This window comes from Jaculus jaculus, chromosome 9 (genome assembly GCF_020740685.1).
Source record: "Jaculus jaculus isolate mJacJac1 chromosome 9, mJacJac1.mat.Y.cur, whole genome shotgun sequence".
Taxonomy (NCBI): domain Eukaryota; kingdom Metazoa; phylum Chordata; class Mammalia; order Rodentia; family Dipodidae; genus Jaculus; species Jaculus jaculus.
Genome location: NC_059110.1, coordinates 83,725,216 through 83,746,692, shown reverse-complemented (window position 1 = coordinate 83,746,692; position 21,477 = coordinate 83,725,216). Strand labels below are relative to the sequence as shown.

General features: G+C 42.2%; 1 protein-coding gene across 1 annotated transcript in view; it reads left to right on the top strand.

Annotated features, from left to right (window-relative positions):
• Positions 1 to 21,477, top strand: part of Vps53 (VPS53 subunit of GARP complex) — a 192,304-nt gene that overhangs the window by 69,631 nt on the left and 101,196 nt on the right. Inside the window, exons 8-11 of the mRNA XM_045158762.1 lie at positions 7,751 to 7,829; positions 11,681 to 11,824; positions 12,255 to 12,397; positions 17,718 to 17,859. Coding sequence (XP_045014697.1) covers positions 7,751 to 7,829; positions 11,681 to 11,824; positions 12,255 to 12,397; positions 17,718 to 17,859 — 508 coding nt within the window. The remainder of the gene's footprint in view (positions 1 to 7,750; positions 7,830 to 11,680; positions 11,825 to 12,254; positions 12,398 to 17,717; positions 17,860 to 21,477) is intronic.

The window sequence follows — 21,477 nt, the reverse complement described above, 5'->3', positions numbered from 1 at the left end:
CAATGGTAGGATGGCATTGGGGGGGGCAGTATTCTATCAATATCTTTTAGTCTTCCAAATGTTTATGACTATAGGGGTTGTCTCAAACATAGGATGGCTTCATTCTTCTTTTTCATTCACCAACTCATTTCTAGTAGCTTTGTTAATATAGAATACTTGCTACTAAGCAGCACTAAAAAGAATGTGGGGTAGAAAACTGCTTTCAGTGCCTGACTACGATTGTTTTTTCAAAAAGGTGCTCAAAGTTTGAGAAAAGTCCAAACTTCTTATTTTTAGCATCATTTCTGGTGAATTTTCCTCCCTTATGTTTATATAGTGATGGTTGAACCATCTGGAAATGATAGAAATAGCTGCTTGTTCAGAGGGAAGAGAGAAGGCTTGAGAGTTACACCCTATGCATTGCTCTAGTTTAATCTAATATCTCTCTGTCTATAAATCACAGAAGTCACACAAAAGGTTGCATTCTAAAGTCTTTGCCTGTACATTTGAAAGATGAAGTTCATGGGCCTTGATTTGCTATTTCTTCCAACTACCCTTCTGGCAAATGCCTAAATGTTTAATGTAGCATTAAAGGAAAGATTTTTTCTTTAATATCTTTACATTTCAAATCCTCCTGGCCTAAGTGTATCCAAGAAAACAAATGTTTCTAGTCAGTCAATATTTCCTGAGAAAGAATGGAAGATTCTTGTGTGTTTTTTTTTTCTTTTTAAATTTTTATTAGCATTTTCCATGATTATAAAAAAAATCCCATGTTAATTCCCTCCCTCCATCCACACTTTCTCCTTTGAAATTCCATTCTCCATCATTGTGCTTTTTTTTTTTTAAACAACAACCTTGATATGTGTGTGTGTGTGTGTGTGTGTGTGTGTGTGTGTGTATTTTTTAGATCCATGTTTAAACTCTTATATGTGACAGAATCTTGGCAGGCTGAGAGGTAACATGGCATAATGATAAAAGAACTAAACTAGAGGATGGACAGGCCTGACGAGCTGTTTGACAAGTGTTTACTGAGCCTCCTCAGTTTGAACCCTGAGAGCTGACCTTGGATTTCTCAGAAGCATCCCGATGAGTCAATCCACCATTTACAATGGAGATTACTTTTTTAAAAACTATTTTATTTTGCCAGGTGAGGTGGCACAGGCATTTAATCCTAGCACTCATGAGGCAGAGGTAGGAGGATTGCTGTGAGTTGGAGGCCACCCTGAGACTACATAGTGAATTCCAGGTCAGCCTGAGCTAGAGTGAGACCCTACCTTAACCCCCCCCCCCCCACCATTTATTTATTTGAAAGAGAAAGAGAGAAATAAAATGGGTATGGCAGGGCTTCTAATCACAGCAAACTAACTCTAGATGCATGCACTACTTTGTGCATCTGGCTTTACTTGTATGCTAGAGAATTGAACCTGGATCACTAGGCTTTGCGGGCAAGCTCCTTAACCACTGAGCAGTCTCTCCATCACCCCCTTTTATAACTTTTTAAAAATATATTTTATTTGCCAGGTGTGGTGGCACACGCCTTTAATTCCAGCACTTGGAAAGCAGAGGTAGGAGGATCGCCATGAGTTCAAGGCTACCCTGAGACTACATAGTGAATTCCAGGTCAGCCTGGGCCAGAGTGAGACCCTACCTCGAAAAACAAAACAAACAAACAAACTATATGTATACATACATACGTACGTATATATGTTTATTTATTTATTTGAGAGAGAGAGAGAAGGAAAGAGTCAGATAGAAAGAGAGAGGATGGGTATGCTGGGCCCTCTGGCCATTGTAAACAAATTCAAGACACATGTGCTTCCTTGTGCATCTGGCTTATGTGGGTGCTGGGAAATAAAACTGAGTCCTTATACTTCACAGGCAAGCACCTTAACTGCTAAGTCATCTCTCCACCCCCCCTTTTATAACTTTTTATTGACTACTATACATATAGATAATGTGACATAATCATAGCCCCCTCGCACTGTCCTCCCTTTCCCCCTCCTGAATCCCTCCTTCACTGAATCTATTCTTTCCAACTAGTCTCTTCTATTTTGATATCATTTTTTTCCCTTCTATATAGATTTTGTGTAGGTAGTTTTAGCCACTGTAAGATCATGAATACCACAGCCACTTTGTGTCTGGAAGGCAGTATTTTAAGCACTCCTGTCCTTCCTTTGGCTCTTGCAGTCTTTCTGCCACCTCTTCCACAATGGTCCCTGAGTCTTGGAGGATGTGATAGCAATGTCTTCCTAAGTGATGAACACTTGATTGTCAACTTCTTGGCACTTTGGTCATTTTTGGGTCACTCCAGTAGTCACTGCCATCTGGTAAGAGAATCTTCTCTACCCAAAAGTGAGAATAACCTTAACATATTGGCATAGACATAATTATTTAGAGGGAAGTTTGGTGGGCATAATATATATAGCCTTTTAGCTACATGACAATAGTAGTTTTCTCCTTAGGGCATATGATCTCCACAGTCATAGTCTTTTGATTGAATTTTCAGCTCCATACATGACTTCTGTTCTGTGGAGTGGGCCTCTAGTCCAGTCAGAGAACAGTTGGTTTCCCCCATAACAGACATGCCAACATTATACCAGTTGATGTATTTGACCTGGTTGTCCAGCTGCTTAACTGATAGTTAAAACTGTTAATGGCTTTTCTCTCTCAAAAGGCTGCATAGCTCTTCCCAGTATCCACCTGGTCAATAGGAAGGAGCGTTCTAGCTCAACTTCTGGGCATAACATTATTCAAGGTGGTGATTCTCTGTGCTTTTTAAAAAAATATTTATTTATTTGAAAGAAAGGAGAGACAGAAAGTATGAGTGCACCAGAGCTTCCTGTCATTGCCAGTGAACTCCAAATGTATGGACCACTTTGTGCATCTGACTTTGTGAATACTGGGGAATCAAACCCAGGCTGTTAGGCATTGCAAGCAAGCACCTTTAACCATTGTGCCATCTCTCCAGCTCAAGGTGGAGAATCTTTATCATGGCCATTTCCATGGTTATTTCTGACTTATAAGCCATTCCACTCAGTGAAGACTGAATCTTTGGGAGTATTTGAGAAGTATTGAAGATATTTTGATGGGGAGTATTTGAGAAGTGTTGAAAATAATTTGTTTGGACTATCACTGACTAGATAATAATTAAGTGCCAGGGTTCTTTATCTCTAAATATCTAAATAATTTGTATGATTTTCTGTTCCTCTGGCACCGCTCCTTATGTATCATAGAATATTTAAGAAAGGGCCCCTTTGCCGGGCATGGTGGAACACGCCTTTAATCCCAGCACTCTGGAGGCAGAGGTAGGAGGATTGCCGTGAGTTCTAGGCCACCCTTAGACTATGTAGTGAATTCCAGGTCAGCCTGGGGTAGAGTGAAAAACCAAAATAAAAAAAGGGGCACCTTAGAACACCCCTTTTATCACACAGCAGAAGCCACTCATTGATTTTCTTTAGTGCTATCAGAATGGTTCATTTCCTGGGAGTAACCAACTTTGGGTGGCTATCACACAACAGGCCAGCCTTATTTGTATGCCAGGAGGAATTTTTAATCTTTTCTATTAGATGTAGTCTAACTTTAATAACAATGATAAGCCTAGACTGGAGAGAGAGTTCAGTGGGTAAAGTACTTGCTTTCCAAGCATGAGGACCTGAGTTTGATTTCCAGAGCCCACTTAAAAATGTCAGCATGGGGCTGGAGAGATGGCTTAGCAGTTAAGGCACTCGCCTGCAAAGTCATAGGACCTCGGTTCAATTCTCCAGGACCACGTAAGCCAGATGCACAAGGGGTGCATGTGTCTGGAGTTCATTTGCAGTGGCTGGAGACCCTGGCATGCCCATTCTCTCTCTCTTTCTCTCAAATAAATAAATAAAGATATTTTTAAAAAATGTCAGCATGGCAGCAAATGCCTCTAATCCCAGTGCTGGGAGGTGGCAACAGGAAGATCCTTGCTGACTAGCCAATGTAGCCTATTTGAGGAGCTCCGAGATAATGAGAGACCCTGTCTCAAAAAGAGGGTGGTATTCCTGAGTATAACACCTGAAGTTGTCCTCTGGCCTCCACACTCATATTCCCATATATATGAACATGCATACACATACCACTCACATATACACACAAAAGAATGAAGCTTGCCAAGTTATTTCTAGGATTCTATTTAGACAGTTAATTGCTGTTTTAGTTTCTGTTTTTGTGACAAAATAAGTAAGAGAAACAACTCAAAAGGGAAATTTATTTTGGCTTATGGTTTCAGAGATGTCAGTCCACAGTCATTCGGCTTTTTTGTTTTGGCTCATGGGTGGTGAGGCGAACATCATGATGGGGAGCACGTGTGGCAGACAGGAGGCAGAGAAAGATGGGCTCGGATAATCCTCCATACCCAGCTTCCGGTGACCTACTTCTTCCAACTTCCCAACTCCTAGTTGTTCTCATTTCTCAATCTTCTATGGCAAATTCCTCTGCATTGAAAGCAGTAAACAACTATTTCTGGCTTTATCAAAAGCAGGATCTTGTTATGGTGATGCACACATTTAATCCCAGCACTCAGGAGGCAGAGATAGGAGGATTGCCATGAGTTCAAGGCCAACTTGAGACTACATAGTGAAATTCAGATCAGCCTGGGCCAGAGTGAGACCCTCAAAAATCAAAATAAATAAATAAGTAGCAGCTGGGACAACTCATGAGAGAGAGGTGAGATTGAGCCTGTTGACATTCACCCCATAAAAAGAAGGGTGTGGGGATGGTCATTAGACTCCCACCTGAGATCTCAGGTGCCCCTTCTTTAAGCTGTGAGTACCTAAGGATAGAAGATGAAGGGATGGTGAACTGCACCTAAGTGGCCATAGGGAGGTCATCCTCCATATTTGGGGAAGGCTTCTAGGTAGTATGGCTGCTTTGGGGCTCCACATTCCTGTCAGCAACCTTGCCGTGTTCTCTAACCCCATTAAGCCCATTGGTTGACCAAAACTGATTTTGGTGTAATCCTGTTTTGGTCTGATATCTGTGTCCTATTTGGGGTGAATAGACAGTGTTTGCATTTCCCCAGGGAAAAAGTTTCACACAACGCATAATAATGCCATCAGATTAGGAATCCATCACTGGAAGTTCAAACTCTCTTGATTCAGTAACCTCTCAGTAGCTCCCCCAGCTGAGGAACACATGACACGTCATACTAAACTGTAGCAATTATAAAGCTTGTGATTCACAACTCCCCCAGAGGATGCCTGGAAATGTGACTTGGCTTTATGAGTACTGTCAGTAATGTCTACAAGGGAATGACTGCTCTTTCGTCTGAGTCACTCAGTAGTAGATACTCTTAACAACTGGCCCTGGAAGCCATCCATGGCAGAAACTTATTTTCTGCCCCAACATTAATTATACATCCAACTTGTAGCCAAGATGGATATTAGTGTCAGCTAATGCTGTAAGCTGGGCGTTGTAGAATAATCAACACCAGAAAGACACTGAAAGTCATCTAGTACAGGCCTCTGTACTCACCCTCTTCTTTCACAATAGTTCTTGGTTGTGGCCCTATAGAGGAAGTAAGTTATTACATGTAGTTCATTAGTGGCACGACTAAATCTAGCCTGTCTCTAGAGGTGACTTTGAACATGAATTAGAGATTGCTATCAATCAGAGCCCGGTAAATCCCTTTCTTTTGTATTCCAGCATTACTAAGTTTCATCTTAAGCTCTGGTTGTCTTTTCAGCCACCTCAGTGTCAAGTCAGCAAAATTATAGAAGTTGGGATTGTTGAGGGTGAAGGTGGGGGTAGTAGAAGCAGAGGCTGGGCCTGGGTCTCATCGAAGTCCTTAGTAGCTCTGAACACATGGCCATGAGTACCCCTGATCAGAGGTGGACCTCCCCTACAGGATTTGTCCCCATGGCTCAGGAAAGAGCTGGTACTCTACATGCTACCAAGAAGAAGGTTGGGATAGAGGGCTCTAGCCCCTGAAAGCTGTCTTGTGACCTGGCACCATAGGAAGCAGTTTGCTGGCTCTTTCTGTACAAGTCACAAGATGCTCCTGGGGTCAGTTTTATGAAAGCACATTCTTGTTTTACTCATCTGAATTTATAGTCAAAGAAAGTTTCTGGATATCTGTTGGGCAGCATCAGGTGAGCAACCTTGACTTTGGGGAAAAGGCTATTCTAGCACAGTCTTATCTAGAAAACCTGAAATCCAACTTAAAAGGCTAAAGCCCACCTATAGTAGAGGTTTGAAAAGTTTTGAAGGTAGTGGAAAAACCCTGGAAAGTATGTGGAATAACACATAATTATAAATATTCTTCATAAAAAAAAACCCAGATTGTTCTGGCCATTCCTTTCCTCTCATTAAAGAAGTAAAAAAGCTTAACAGGTTGCCAGGTACTCTGTAATAGCCAACAAATTTGTGGTTTTAAATTGTTCACTATTTCTAGAAACTTCATGAAATCAATCCAGAAGTTGCAGGGTAGAGAATGAGTAAGGAAAGAAGCATGCTATTTAATGGAGCCTTGGGCTCGGGCAGTCCAGTGGTGGCCTCTGGGCCTAGCTCCACTGCAGCTCTGAGCCTGGCTGGGGCAAGCCAGGTGTCAGCAGTGTAGCCATGATTGCAGGGTGTGCTGATGTGCGCTTCCTGTTTCCTCCTAGCTGCTGCTTTCTCCTTTCCCCTCTGTCATTCAAGCTGATGACTATTTCTTGAGCACCTGATATGCATGCAGACCACCATTAAGTATCAGCTTCTATCTATCTCCTGAACTGAAGTCTCCATTCCATGCCAACCACTCATTTTGGTTTTACTGTTTTGGTTTTGAGGACATGATTTTTTTTAAAACTTTTTTATTGACAGCTTCATAATTATAGACAATAAACCATGATGACTCCCTTCCCACCCCCATGGAGACATGATAATGCCATGCAGCTCAAGCTCATCTTGAATTTGTGATTCTCTTGCCTGTACTTCCGTGGTGCTGGATTACAGGCATCACCACAACACCCTATAATGTCTTTCACTGTTAATGAGCATTTGATCATTTGGATCTTTTTCTTCTTCAAGAATATTCTTTTTGTTTATTTGTTTAAAGATGCTTAAAGTTTTGAGGAAAAAGAAAAACTACCCAGAAACAAACTTTCCATTCTCTACTACAGTAATCCCAGAATGGATATGTTTGATTTGGGTGCTGTTAACTAACATCCCCCTTTAGCATACCTTGAAATTTTTTAGCAATTAATATTTCACCTCCCAGAAGGTAAGGGGTGGCCTATCAGAACTATAGGGGTTTAGAAAATTCATCCATAAAGCCAGGTGTGGTGGTGCACGCCTTTAATCCCAGCACTTGGGAGGCAGAGGTAGGAGGATCACCGTGAGTTCGAGGCCACCCTGAGATACCATAGTGAATTACAGGTCAGCCTGAGCTAGAGTGAGACCCTACCTCAAAAAAAAAAAAAAAAAAAAAAAAATTTAATCCTTGTGGACTTACTCAGTGGAGAGCTCCTTCCTACTATGCCCAAAGCCATGGATTTGATCCCTAGCACTGTCTGGGCGGGGGGGGGGGGGGGGGGGGGACGACGACGACGACATAATGCATTCAAGAATAAATTGGAATCCACATCCTCTTCATAAACCTGTTACTGTGTGACCTCTTTTCTAGTTGCACAGCCCTCTGCCTTTCTGGATGGTCACCTGCATGATCTCTAAGATGACAATAATTCCAATCCCTGTGGATCTATGCATAATTGCACAGGTATTTGAAAATTATACCAGTCATTAATACATTCTCTTTTCCTTACAGGGTCAAGGCTGCGCAGACAGAGTTAGGACAGCAAATTCTAGCTGATTTTGAAGAAGCGTTTCCTTCACAGGGCACCAAGGTATTGTTTTCCATTTTCCCTTCAGTCCTTAGATACTGACACCATCTTCCCTGGTTCATACTCGCTGTAGTCACCATTCATTTATCATTCTAACAGTGTTGTCTGGGCTGGAGAGATGTCTTAGCAGTTAAGGCATTTGCCTGTGAAGCCAAAGGACCCAAGTTTGATTCCACAGGACCCAAGTAAGCCAGATGCACAAGGGGCACATGCATCTGGAGATTGTTTGCAGTGGCTGGAGGCCCTTGTGTGCCCATTCTCTCATTACCTGTGTCTCCTTTGTCTCTCTCTGCTTGCAAATAAGTAAATAAAATTTAAAAGTGTTGGCTCTCAGAGGCAAATCTGTTGCTCAAGTTTAAAGTAATCAGACAAACCTCTATTTTAAATATCCCAAAGTAGGGTTGTCTTTCTAGCATCAAAAGGTGAGGATTTAGGGCTGGAGAGATGGCTTAGCAGTTAAGCGCTTGCCTGTGAAGCCTAAGGACTCGGGTTTGAGGCTCAATTTCTCCAGGACCCACATAAGCCAGATGCACAAGGTGGCACATGCATCTGGAGTTCATTTGCAGTGGCTGGAGGCCCTGGCACACCCATTCTCATTCTCTCTCTACCACTCTCAAATAAATAAATAAAAGTAAACAAAAAGTTAGGATTTAGTCAGGCATGGTGGTACATGCCTTTAATTAATCCCAGGACTTGGAAGACAGAGGTAGGAGGATTGCTGTGGGTTCAAGATCAACCTGGAACTGCAGGTCAGCCTGGGCTACAGTGAAACCCTGCCTCAAAAACAAAGCAAACAAAAAAATAAAACAACAACAACAAAAAAGAGCATTTGGGCTGAGGTTATGGCTCAGTTAGTAAAGTGCCTACCTAGCATGTCTGAAGCTCTAGGTTCCATTTCCAGTAGCACATAAACCAGGGATGATTGCTCATTATCTAATCTCAGTACTCAGGAAGTAAAGGCAAGAGAACCAGAGGTTTAAGATCATTTTCAGTGAGTTTGAGGCCACCCTGGGCTACATAAGACCTTATCTTTAAAAAAATGAGATTTTGTTTTGGTTTAATTTAATATATATCAAACTTTGTATAGACATATAACCCCCTCCCCCATAGCCATGTTTAAAAAAACAAATGACTTTTCAAGCCACAATGTTTTTTAGGGTTGTTACATAACATAATGGTTTTGGTTTGGTGAAAAGACAACTGGGAGAATTGTCTCAAGCTTATGTAACTTATGACACAGTTTGGAGACTCACTTTAATGACTGGAATCCTGTTCTTTGGGATTGTGTGCGCTCACTGGTAGTGGAGCTATCTGTGTTGTGTTGATGGAATCCCAGGCTTTCATTGTGAGCTGTCGGTTCCATGTCTCTTGCACTAGCTTTCCTCCCTCAGCTGTCACTGCACATTGCAGCAGATGCCGTCTAACTACTTTGCATGTGTTGGGGAGGGTATTCCCTTCAGAAGCTTGCTTTCTGTATTAGCTAAGCTATTTCGAGAGAAAGGATTGTTCAAGGCAGAAATGAGACCAAGCACATGGCCAGCAGCATTCCTCACTGTGCTTTGTGGGTGGAGATGGGGATATACATTCACTTAGGAGCCAAGGAGTGTTTCCTGATCTGCTCTATAATTCAATAACTGGAAGTATCTTAATCGTTTTTTCTTTGTGTTCCATAAAAGAAACTTAGGAAGTAGGCGGGGATGCTTGCCCTAGCTTTGGTAAGTTACTTTCTATAGGAAACCAGCTCCTGACTTTTTAAAAATTTTTTAAATTAATTAATGAATTAATTAATTAATTTGAGAGCGACAGACACAGAGAGAAAGGCAGATAGAGGGAGAGAGAGAGAGAATGGGCGCACCAGGGCTTCTATCCTCTGCAAACGAACTCCAGACGCGTGCGCCCCCTTGTGCATCTGGCTAACATGGGACCTGGGGAACTGAGCCTCGAACCGGGGTCCTTCGGCTTCACAGGCAAGCGCTTAACCGCTAAGCCATCTCTCCAGCCCCAGCTCCTGATTTTAATGTCTTCATATTTTGTGGCTGACCACTAGTAATCAGATATTTATTTATAAAGCCCTTTTCTTGAAGAACCTCCTTTTCCTTAGTCCCCTAATGTGACTCAGGAAGGAGTAGATGCTGGAGAGCTATTATGCCCATTGACCCCCTGAGGAAAACAAAGTTCCAAGAAGTAAGAAGGAAAGGTCAGGCAAGCAGTAGAGTCTTCCTAGGGTCTGCTTCCTTGTGTTCTGCTACCCCATCCTCATCATGTTCCCTTCTTGCTTCTTGGAACGTGGCTCAGTGATTTAGTGGAATTTTGTTGATATTCAGAGTTTTATGTTTTTCTTGTCAAGACTACTGATTTTTCTAAAAGGTTTCATGTTGTCATTCTTATTTTGTAAATTGAAATCAAGATGTTAAAGAAAAGTATCCTGCCAGGTGTGGTGGCACATGCTTTTTAATTCTAGTGCTTGGGAGGCAGAGGTAGGAGGAGTGCCATGAGTTCTAGACTAGCCTCAGACTACATCATGAATTCCAGGTCACCCTGGGCTAGATAGAGCAAGACCTTACCTTGAACACACCCCCCAAAAAAGTCCAATAGTGGGGCATATGCCTGTCATCCCAGTACTCTAGAGACCAAGACAGGAGGATTATAGATTCTTCTGGCCTACACAGTGCATTCTAGGCCAGCCTGGGCTACATGGGTGAGATCCTGTCTTAAAAAATAAATAAAAGATTTTTAAAAATCCAAGATAATCTAGTAAATTTTTTATAAGTTGAAAAAAAGTGAACCCATGAGCCTATGGGTTCTGGCTTTGCAACTTCTCTATGAGCTACAGCATTTTATCTTGAAGCCAGAGTTGAGCCATCAGTGTGTTCATAAGGCACAATGTCATTCTGAATGGAGGTCACAGATCTCAGACAGCTTAAGTGACAGTTAATTTAAATTGAGATGGGTATAATTGAGTAGAATTCACTAAAATAAGTAAAAAGTAAAACGTTGTAGAACCTTTTCCAAAGCTATAAGGCTATTCAGTTGAGCCAAGAGTAAGGTCTTTGAGCTATAGAGACCATGATCAGCACAGTCATTCATTTATTCAGTGATTTACTGTACAGAAGGCCCGTGAAATGCCACTTCCTTTGGTAATAACAAAGACCATTCTTGCTAGTGTATCCTTATAGCCCCTCCCTCCTTCCACTGTTCTTCTCAGGCCAAGAAGCTACTGTCACAGTATTTCAACTCTGTGTGCCCATCTGGCTGGTTGACTTAGTGAAACAAGTCTAGTAGCTTGGAACCTGGTTTTGGGTTTTTAAAGCTACCACCCTGTTTGGCACAAAAATAGCTCTTTAATAACAAGAATCCTAGTTGGGCGTGGTAGCCCAAACCTATAATCCTAGCATTTGGAGACTGTGGGAGGAGGATCATGAGTTTGAGACCAGCCTGGGCTGTGCATAGAAAAACCTTGTCTTAAACAAACAACAAAACAGGAAGCAGGAAAATGTGGCTGACTTTGTGGGCCCCTTAAACAGAATCTCTGCTGTCAATCTGGCTTTTTAGCTCTATTTCAATTCTAGTATTCAGAAAGTAAAATTTCCTGTGATCCTTGCTGGCTCTGTTTTTCAGAATGTTTCATTACTGATTCACAGGGTAGTTTTTAGGTTGGTTACTGTTAGACTAGCTTAATGATTCTTTCATCAACGAACAAGTAACTAAAATATCTGTCCACTGTAGAAAGAATGGGTGTCCAGGGAGTAGGAATAATAACAGTAGGAGAAACAAGAAATAGCAGCTGTCACAGGCCAAGATATTTAAAAGTCTTTTCTGCCATTTGAAATGGTGTGTGTTGTTTATTTTATCAGAGGCCTGGAGGACCCAGCAATGTCCTGCGAGATGCATGCCTGGTTGCTAATATTTTGGATACCAGAATCAAACAGGAAATCATCAAAAAGTTCATTAAGCAGCATCTATCAGAGTATCTAGTACTTTTTCAAGAAAACCAAGATGTAAGTACTAACCAGATAAGGTCAGATCAAGCACTTGAATTTTATTGAAAGCGAGCATTTCCAGGCCTAGTGGTTTATGCTTTATTGGTGCAGCTGTGTGATAATAGTGACTACTGCACTGAGAGTCCTGGGGCTGACCTTACAAGTCCATGGTTCTTGACCTTTAGGCCACTGACTCTTTGGAGAAATTAATGAAAAGCATTGATCTTCTCCCCAGAAAAGTACACTTAGACATAAAACTTTACAGTTTTAAGGAAGTTCAGCCATGGACCCCAGATTAAAAACTCCTAGATCAAGTCAGTGAGACAATGTAGAGTCTTTTTAAACATAGAGAAACATAGAGATGGCTGTCTTTTTTCTTGGGTCTGTGTTTTTCCTTGTCATTACTATTTCTAAGCTCTGGGGTGGTTTTGTTTCCCACCTGTATGAGGTCGCCTGGCTGGACAAAATTGACAGACGCTACGCCTGGGTGAAACGTCAGCTTGTGGACTATGAGGAGAAGTATGGTCGAATGTTTCCACGGGAGTGGCACATGACTGAGAGGATCGCCGTGGAGTTTTGCCATGTGACAAGGTAGATTCCTTCTATCTGCTGGTTCTGGTGTTGACTCAAATGTTCAAAATCAACCTCTAGTCTCTGTGGTTCCACTCTGTCCTACAAATTGGGAACCATTTCTAGGCTTCTCCAAATGATTGGTGCAATCTTCATAATAGCTACAGCCTCATCCTTTGCTCCCCTCTTAGCTCTAGGATTTGCCTGTGGCCTAGCCTTTGCCTCAAATAGCCTGCCTCCATCCTTTACCAACTCAGGGCTCACCACCCAGATTTACCCACAGGGTTTATCACCCCGTGTCCCTGCATCAGTATCACATGCATTAGCATGCACATGTATGACCATCATGACTTATTTTCTGACTTGCTTGATAGATAATTACAGAGACAAAGGTAGTCTCTCTTTTAAGGAAGTAACAGAGGGCTGGAGAGATGGCATAGTGGTTAAGGAGCTTACCTGCAAAGCATAGAACTCATGTTCTACTCTCCAGATTCCACTTTAGCCAGACGCACAGAGGTGAAGCAAGTGCAAGGTCACACATGCGCATTAGGTGGCACAAGCATCTGGACTTCTGTTACAGTGGCGGAGGCCCTGGTGCACCAATTCTTTATCTTTCTTCTCTCTCTCTCTCAAAAAAAAAAAAAAATCTTTAAGGAAGTAACAGACACTGAGGAAATACTTATTGAAAGAAATGTCCTTATTTATATTCTATGATTAATAAAATTGGCACCTGAGCATTTTAGGCATTTTAAAGACCTCTCATTCATCCTCTCTACAGTCTGTGTGAATATGACCCAGGCCACAAAGTCCCTTGGTATTTAAGAATTACAGCCCAGCAAGGTTAACTCAAGTGTATGCAATATAGACTGTAACAGGTAAAACTATAGTCAACCTTGTTCTTTGCTTGTATGCAGCTGTAACAAGGCTGGTAATTGGTGTTTATGAATTATACATTCCTTCTAACAGCACATAATTACATTTGACTTCAGATTGGTAACAGAAAAAAGAGACCTGTATCTAAGCATAACTCAGCTGCTTTAGTATCATTTATGGTCACTTTCTCTCTCTCTCTCTTTTGTTTTTTCACTCTAGCCCAGGTTGACCTGGAATTCACTAGGTAGTCTTAGACTGGCCTTGAACCATGGTGATCCTCCTACTTCTTTGCCTCCCAAGTGCTGGGATTAAAGGTGTGCACCACCATGTCTGACTCTTTCTCATGCTGGGGTCAAACCTAGCACCTTGTATATGCTCGGTTGTACCACTCAGCTACTCAATCCCATCTTCCTAAAAATCATAGAGTATCTTCAACTTGTATACTTTAGACACAATCTGAAACAATGTTTTATGATACTGGCTTTATTTTATTTTATTTTGAATTGGCTTTAGGGGCTGGAGGGATGGCTTAGTGGTTAAGGCATTTGCCTGCAAAGTCAAAGGATTCAGGTTTGATTCCCCAGGACCCACATTAACCAGATGCACAGGGGGCGCACACATCTGGAGTTTGTTTGAAGTGGCTAGTGGTCCTGGCACGCCCATTCTCTCTCTCTTTTGCCCCCTTTCTGTCAAATAAATAAATGAATAAAATTGGCTTTAGTGTTTAGTTTTAGACCTAAATCATAGTTGGACAGCCAGAATAGAGATTTCCCATGTGCTCCATGCTGCTGTACACACACAGTTCTCCTTTTTGCCTGCGCCCCTCACCAGAGTGGTAGATCTCTTACATTGAACCTTTCTTGACGTTTTCACCCCCCCCCCCCACTCCATAGTTGCAGGAGAGCTGCTTTTTGTGTTGTGTCTTCAACGAGGCTATTTAAGAAACACATTTGCTATCATAGATTTAGAACCTATTATAGTATTTAACAAAATAGATGAGTATTAGGTCATGTTTAGTTGTTGTTGTCAGCTTATAAATCCTTTTTAGCAAAGAAGAGTGAATTCCTTGAGAAACTGTTTGCCAATTCTCTTTAGCCTGAAGTTGAGCAGACTTGCCAGCCAGGCCTGTGAAAAATGAGGCTGCACTAGAGTGGAAGTTTACTAAAGACCACAAGTCTTGGTGAGCAGCATTGTCTCTGTTAAAGGCAGTGCTACTGCCAAGCTTTTGTGAGAATCTTGGCTAACGTCCTACAGACACATTTTTAGATACACTCAGAGGCTCTTTGTTTGACTTTGTCATTTATTTGTGTGGGAAAATGATGACAGCTTAGTACTTACTAAGAACTTGCTGTCACTGTTCCCTAATAACCTACATTCTGAAACAGAACACCTGGATGAGTTGCACACTGGCTCCACAGGCAAGAACCAGCCAAGCGTGTATGTGATGCCGTTCACGTAGGGGTTCTAGTCTCTGATGGGCATTTATAGGGCTCCTGATCTGGGTGAAGGGGTGTTTATTGAGCTCTCTAGAAGACAAGGGGCTTTAATTCATGACTTGTGAAATTACGTAGGGTATGTGAATCTTAATAAGATTCTGAATCCCATTATTAACCAGTTATTGAAAGATTTAAAGATATACACATAGCAGTGATCATATCAGATTAGCATCCATAATTCTTTTTTTTTTTTCAAAATAGGGTCTCACTCTAGCCCAAGCTGACCTGGAATTAACTGTGGAATCTCAGGGTAGCCTCAAACTCTTAGCAATCCTCCTACCTCTGCCTCCTGAGTACTAGGATCAAAGGTGTGTGCAACCATACCCATCTCCTTGATTTATTTTTATTGGATAATTTCACTTTAAAATTCTTACTCACACTGTATACAGTACTCTCCTCTTATCTGTGGTTTAACTTTCCATGAATGATGCCAGAAATAAACAATTCACTTTTTTTTTTTTTTTTTTTTTTTTTTCCTGAGGTAGGGCCTCATTCTAGCCCAGGCTGACCTGGAATTCACTATGTAGTCTCAGGGTGGCCTTGAAGTCATGGGGCTCCTCCTACTTCTGTCTCCCAAGTGCTGGGATTAAAGGCATGTACCACCATGCCCAGCTCACAAATTTTAAATAACTTTCTCATAGTTTTATTGATTACTTTCTTGTTGCTGGAACAAAATGCCAAACCAGTAGCAGCTTAAGGAAAGAACATGTTTATTTTCAGCTTAAAGTTTACAGGGAAAGTGTCTATCATGGTGGGGAAAGTATGATAGGCCTAAACAGGAAGTCTGTGCCATATTTTCATATCAGTATTATGACCATCAACAGAATTGTTAAAATTGTTTGCTTATATCATAAGTTATTATTGATGTCTTACTGTGCCTAAATTTACAAATTAACCTCATCTGAGATATTTATGTACACAAAATCACAACATATATTGGGTTTTATACTATTTTCTTTTCCAGTATCTGAAGAACATTTTTGTTGTATTTCTTTTCCCTGGGCTTTGTAAGTTGTTAACAGACCTCTGGGTTTGAGATGATAATATACATTTTTTCTCAGTATATGCCATTTAGTTTATTTGGCATATCTCAAACAAGTGATGTTTACATGATGTGGCAGAAAGCTACAGGTTCACCAAGATGAACTTCCAGACCAGGCACAGTTATGGAGGAAGGGATTTATTGACGCTTACAATCCAGGGGAAATTCCCTAATGGAGAAGAAGCTGGCCTGTTTTTACAGGTCCAAACACAGAGAGAGAAGACACAAGCCCAAAAATCAAAAGCCACACACACTTTAGGAACTCTTTAGATTGGAATTTCAAACCCACCACCACACTTTAAGCTCCGCCCAGTGACACCTCCTCCACCATGGTGGCTGCAGATGCAAATTACAAACTAATAAAACACTGAATATATTGGGGACCATCTATTCAAGCTACCACATTCTGCCCTGGCCCCCAGTAGATTTAAAACCATCACATACTGTTAATTGTATTCAGTCCGATTTCAAAGCTCCCCACAGTCTTTATCAACTTAAGGTAGTTCCAAAGTCCCAAGTCTCATCTGAGATTTAAGATTGTCTCTTAGCTGTGAGTCTTGTAAAATCAAACAAGTTATATAGTTTCAACATATAAAGGGACATTTTCAACTGGTATAAGGCATAGCAAGGAGAGACAAGAACAATGCAGACTCCACAATCATCAAGCAAACATCAAACTTTGGCAGTTCAAGTCCAATGGCTGGCAGTCTCTGGATTTTCCAGTTCCACCCCTCCAGCTGGGCTGAGTGGTAGGTAAAATTTCCATCTTTAGTTAATAGCCTCCATGGTAGTCCTTACACAGTCCTAGCATATCTAAAACGTCTTCAGGTCTCCATGCAAACCACAGTCCATCTTCCAAAGGCTCTTTATTCAGCCTATCAAGGTTATCCGCCCTGCCTCATGTTGCATCTCAGCAGCAGCTCCTGGAACTGTGTGTAATCCATGACCACTCTATGCATTTCTCATGTTTCCAAAACTAATACCAGGTGTGCAGGACACAGTCATATTCTTAATTTAGGGATGAGATAAATCGCAACCTTGAAAAGCAGGTTTCTTCTCCAGTCAACTCTTTCCAAAAGAGTTTACATTTCTATTATAGTCTTTTTTCAGGCATCTTTTCTATTGTTTTAATGTAAAGCAGTTGGGCCATCTCTCTTAAGATTGCTAATGTATTTGACAATAGCAGCCTTAGTAACCTAAAACCAGTCTCAGTGCCAGTAATTTAAAACTTGCTTGAGGTTTTCCAACTTAAAATCTTAAATCTTTCAGTCTAATATCTTTAGCCAAGTACATCAGTCCATTACAAATTTAACCTTGATCAAATTCTCTGGGCCTGGGCAGCAGAATGCAGCCAGCCCTTATGCCAGCAACCCATTTCCAACAAAGCCCTTTGCAGTCTTTCCTTCCCCTTAGAAAGCTCATATCCAAGCCTCAAAGTTTGATACTGTCTAAGTCCACACCCACTGCTCCAAAACAGAAGTTCCAAAAGACCAAAATCTACATGGTCCGGTTCATCTCATCCCACATTCTGGTACCACTTTCTGTGGCAGACAGCTTCAGGTTTGTTGAGATGAACTTTCAGACCAGGCACAGTTATGGAGGAAGGGATTTATTGAAGCTTACAGATCCAGGGGAAGTTCCATAACAGCAGAAGAAGCTGGCCTGTTTTCACAGGTCTAAGCGCAGAGAGAGAAGCCACAAGCCCCAAAAGCCAAAAGCCACACAGCACAGTTCAGAACTCCAGGTGAAACTAGGCACTTTACATATCTTTAGATTGGAATTTCAAATGCACCACCACACCTTAAGATCTGCCCAGTGACACCTCCTTCAGGCAGATGCAAACTACAAACTAATAAAACACTTAAGTATATTAAGGGCCATCTATTCAAACTACCACATATGACAACAGTCTTATTTCTTTATTTTGAAGGACAGAACTTTCCAAGATCATGCGTGCCAGAGCTAAGGAAATTGAAGTGAAATTGCTTCTTTTTGCAATTCAGAGAACCACCAACTTTGAAGGATTTCTTGCAAAACGTTTCTCCGGCTGCACCCTGACAGATGGAACTGTGGTAAGACCTTTTTGAGGGAGCTGACCCTATATTTATCTATCTGGGCCACAATGGCTTTAATTTTTGTTGTTGTTGTTCAAGTAGGGTCTCACTTTAGCCTAGGTTGACTTGGAACTCTAAAGCCCAGGCTGGCCTTGAACTCATGGCAGTACTCCTACTTCAGCCTTCCGAGTGCTGAGATTAAAGGCATGTACCACTACACCCAGCCAAATTTTTAAAAATAATTTTTAAATTATTTATTGGAGAGATGGGGGGTGGGGAGAATAGGTGTGCCAGGGCCTCCAGCCATTGCAAATGAATTCCAGAAGCATGTACCACCTTGTGCCTCTGGCTTACATGAGTCCAGGGGGAATCAAACCTGGGTCCTTAGGTTTCATAGGCAAGCACCTTAACCACTAAGCCATTTCTCCAGCCCCAGTTTTTTTGTTGTTGTTGTTTTGTTGTTGTTGTTGTTTTTTGTTTTTTGAGGTAGGGTCTCACTCTGGTCCAGGCTGACCTGGAATTAACTATGTAGTCTCAGGGTGGCCTCCAACTCTTGATGATCCTCCCACCTCTGCCTCCCAAGTGCTGGGATTAAAGGTGTGCGCCACCATGCCCAGCCAGCGCCAGTTTTTAAAATTACTTTTATTTATTTGTTTGAGAGAAAGAGACATACAGAAATTGGCAGGTAGAGAGAGAGAGAATGGATGTGCCAGGGCCTCCAGCCACTACAAACAATTCCAGATGCATGCACCCCTTTTGCATCTGGCTGATGTGGGACCTGGGGAGTTGAACCTGGGTCCTTTGGCTTTGCAGGCAAACACCTTAAGTGCTAAGCCATCCTTCCAGCCCCCCATTTTTTTTAAATAAGGAAAATAGGCTTTCCAAATCATGTCTTCTAACAAATCTGATATGGAGTCTAAACACAACACCAGCTAGCATGCTTTTGAACATCCACCACATGCCTGCACTGTAGTAGGTACCCTTGCTCATAGTCACCTTGCTCATCTCCTGTGGGAGGTATCTACCTCACATGTTGGAGTTTTACCTGAGGTCACAGAGCTAATCTGTAAAAAATACAAATACACAGCTGCTCTGAGGCACAAGAACAAGGTTAGGAGTCAGATCTGAAGTTCACTTGTTTGTCCACCTCTCACCTCTTACGTTCTGTGACTCCCAGCTTTCTAGTCATAAGCTCTGGGACCTCAGGGGGTCCGATCCTTGCCCCATGAAACCTGCCTCAGTGTAGGCGAATCAAGGGCCAGTCTCTTGGGGTACTGGGATGAAGAGTGGTGGTGGTAACAGTTTTGTTTTGAGGCAAGACCTCAAGAATACCCACTTGGGTCATTCATGACCTTATTAAAATAATATGCAACTGGAGCCATGAAACATGGTCTCCACTTTTAACTAATAAAATATACTGAAGCCAAAAAACTGTGTATACATAAAAGTCAAGTGTGGTAGTGCATATCTGAAATCTCAGTACTTGGGAGGTAGAGGCAGGAGAGTCAGGAATTCAAGGTCATTCCCAGCTACAAAGCAAGTTCAAGACCTGCCTAAGCTACATAAGACCTTGTCTCACAACAGCAAAAAATTAAAATAAAGAAATATATGAATAGTCTTCTGCATGCTAACTCATGTTCAAAACTGATTCCTGGGGTTTGGGGATTTAGCTCAAAGGATGAATACTTGCCTAGCAATCACAAGGCTCTGGGTTCAGTCCTCAGCACCAGAAGAAAAAAAAAAAAAAAACTGATTCCTTTTTAGTAATAGGAGGAAAACTCAGCCAAAAACAAATGAAAATGCCCTTAAAGAATATTCAAGTTAGAAAAGGGAATAGTTAATGGGAACATAGTGAAGGAGACATTGTGTCTCTGTTGAGCCTCCTGGCAGAGCTTGCCCGACCCTCATGCTGATGCATCTCACCACAGCCCTACCCACTCAAGCCATCTTTTGGGCTGCTTGACAGTCAGCTGCTTGAGGACAAGGTGGTTTCAGCACTGAGCCCCAGGCCCGCCCTGGGTATAATTTTGAGTCCTATGGCCTCTAGTGGGGTAGAGCGTAATACCAGATCTGTGCACTAGAAATCCAGCCTATTGAACAGGAAACACACCCCAGTAATACAGATTCTGTGATACCATTTATGCCAAATACCTGTTTCGAGCCACTCCCATACCTCATGCCAGGCCCTCCCCTTCCCATATCAGGCCCTTCCTCCTGGTGAATTTTATTTTACTCTTACTTCTTTATGTTTGGATTTTCGAGGTACGGTGTCTCTCTAGCCCAGGGTGGCCTCGAACTCATGGTGACACTCCTGCCTCTACCTCCTGAGTGCTGGGATTAAAGGTGTGTGCCACCATGCCTGCCTTAAATTTTTTTTTTAATTTTTATTAACATTTTCCATGATTATAAAATATATCATTTCCTCCCCCCCTACCCCCACACTTTCCCATTTGAAATTCCTTTCTCCATCATATTACCTCCCCATTACAATCATTGTAATTACACATATACAATATCAACCTATCTTAATTCTTTTTATTTACTTTTTTTTGTGTGTGTGTAGTGTGCATGTATGTATGTATTTGTGTGAGCAAATGTGTGTGGGGGGGTGCCTGTGGAGGCCCTAGCTCAACGTTGAGGGTCTTCCTTGGTTGCACTCTACAGTATTCTCTTTTTTGTTTGTTTGTTTGTTTGTTTTTTTCGAGGTAGGGTCTCACTCTAGCCCAGGCTGACCTGGAATTCACTATGTAGTCTCAGGGTGGCCTCGAACTCACGGCGATCCTCCTACCTCTGCCTCCCAAGTGCTGGGATTAAAGGCGTGCGCCACCACGCCCAGCTGCACTCTACAGTATTCTTGAGTCAGGGTCTCTTGCTGAAACTAGAGCTTACTCATGCAGCTGGATTGACTAGCCAGTGGGCCCCAGGGATTCCTATCCCACCTCCCCAGTGCTGGGATTACAGGCATGCAGCCCTAATGCCTGGCATTTTACATGAGTTCTGGGATTCAAACTCAGGTCCTTATGCTTGCACAATAAGCGCTTTACCCACTGAACCATCTCTGCCCTTGTTGTACTTTTAGAGGATCTCTAGGATCACAATGGGACAGATGTCTCAATAGTAGCTGATGACAAGGCCAGGCCAGGAGGCAGAGGCAGGAGGATCACCATGAGATTGAGGCCACCCTGAGACTAGAGTGAATTTGAGGTCAGCCTGGGCTAGAGTGACACCATACCTCAAAAATCCAAACATAAATAAGTAAAAGTAAAATAAAATTCACCAGTAGGAAGGGCCTGATAGGGGAAGGGGAGGGCCTGGCATGGAGCATGGGGGTGGCTCAAAACAGGTGTTTGGCCTATAAACCTTGCTCTGTCCTGGGCACTGACATTCCCACCAGCCCAAGAAATCCCCCACAGGTCTGAAGTGCTAGAGTGGGGAGTGGGAGAGGGAACAGGAAAGGATAGTGGGGAATGAATATGGTCAAAGTCCATGATAATACTTGACTAAAATTTGTCATTATGGGCCTGGAGAGATAGCTTAGCAGTTAAGGCTTTTGCCTGAGAAACCTAAGGACCCAGGTTCAATTCCCCAAAACCCATGTAAGCCAGATACACACAGTGGCACATGCAGCTGGAGTTC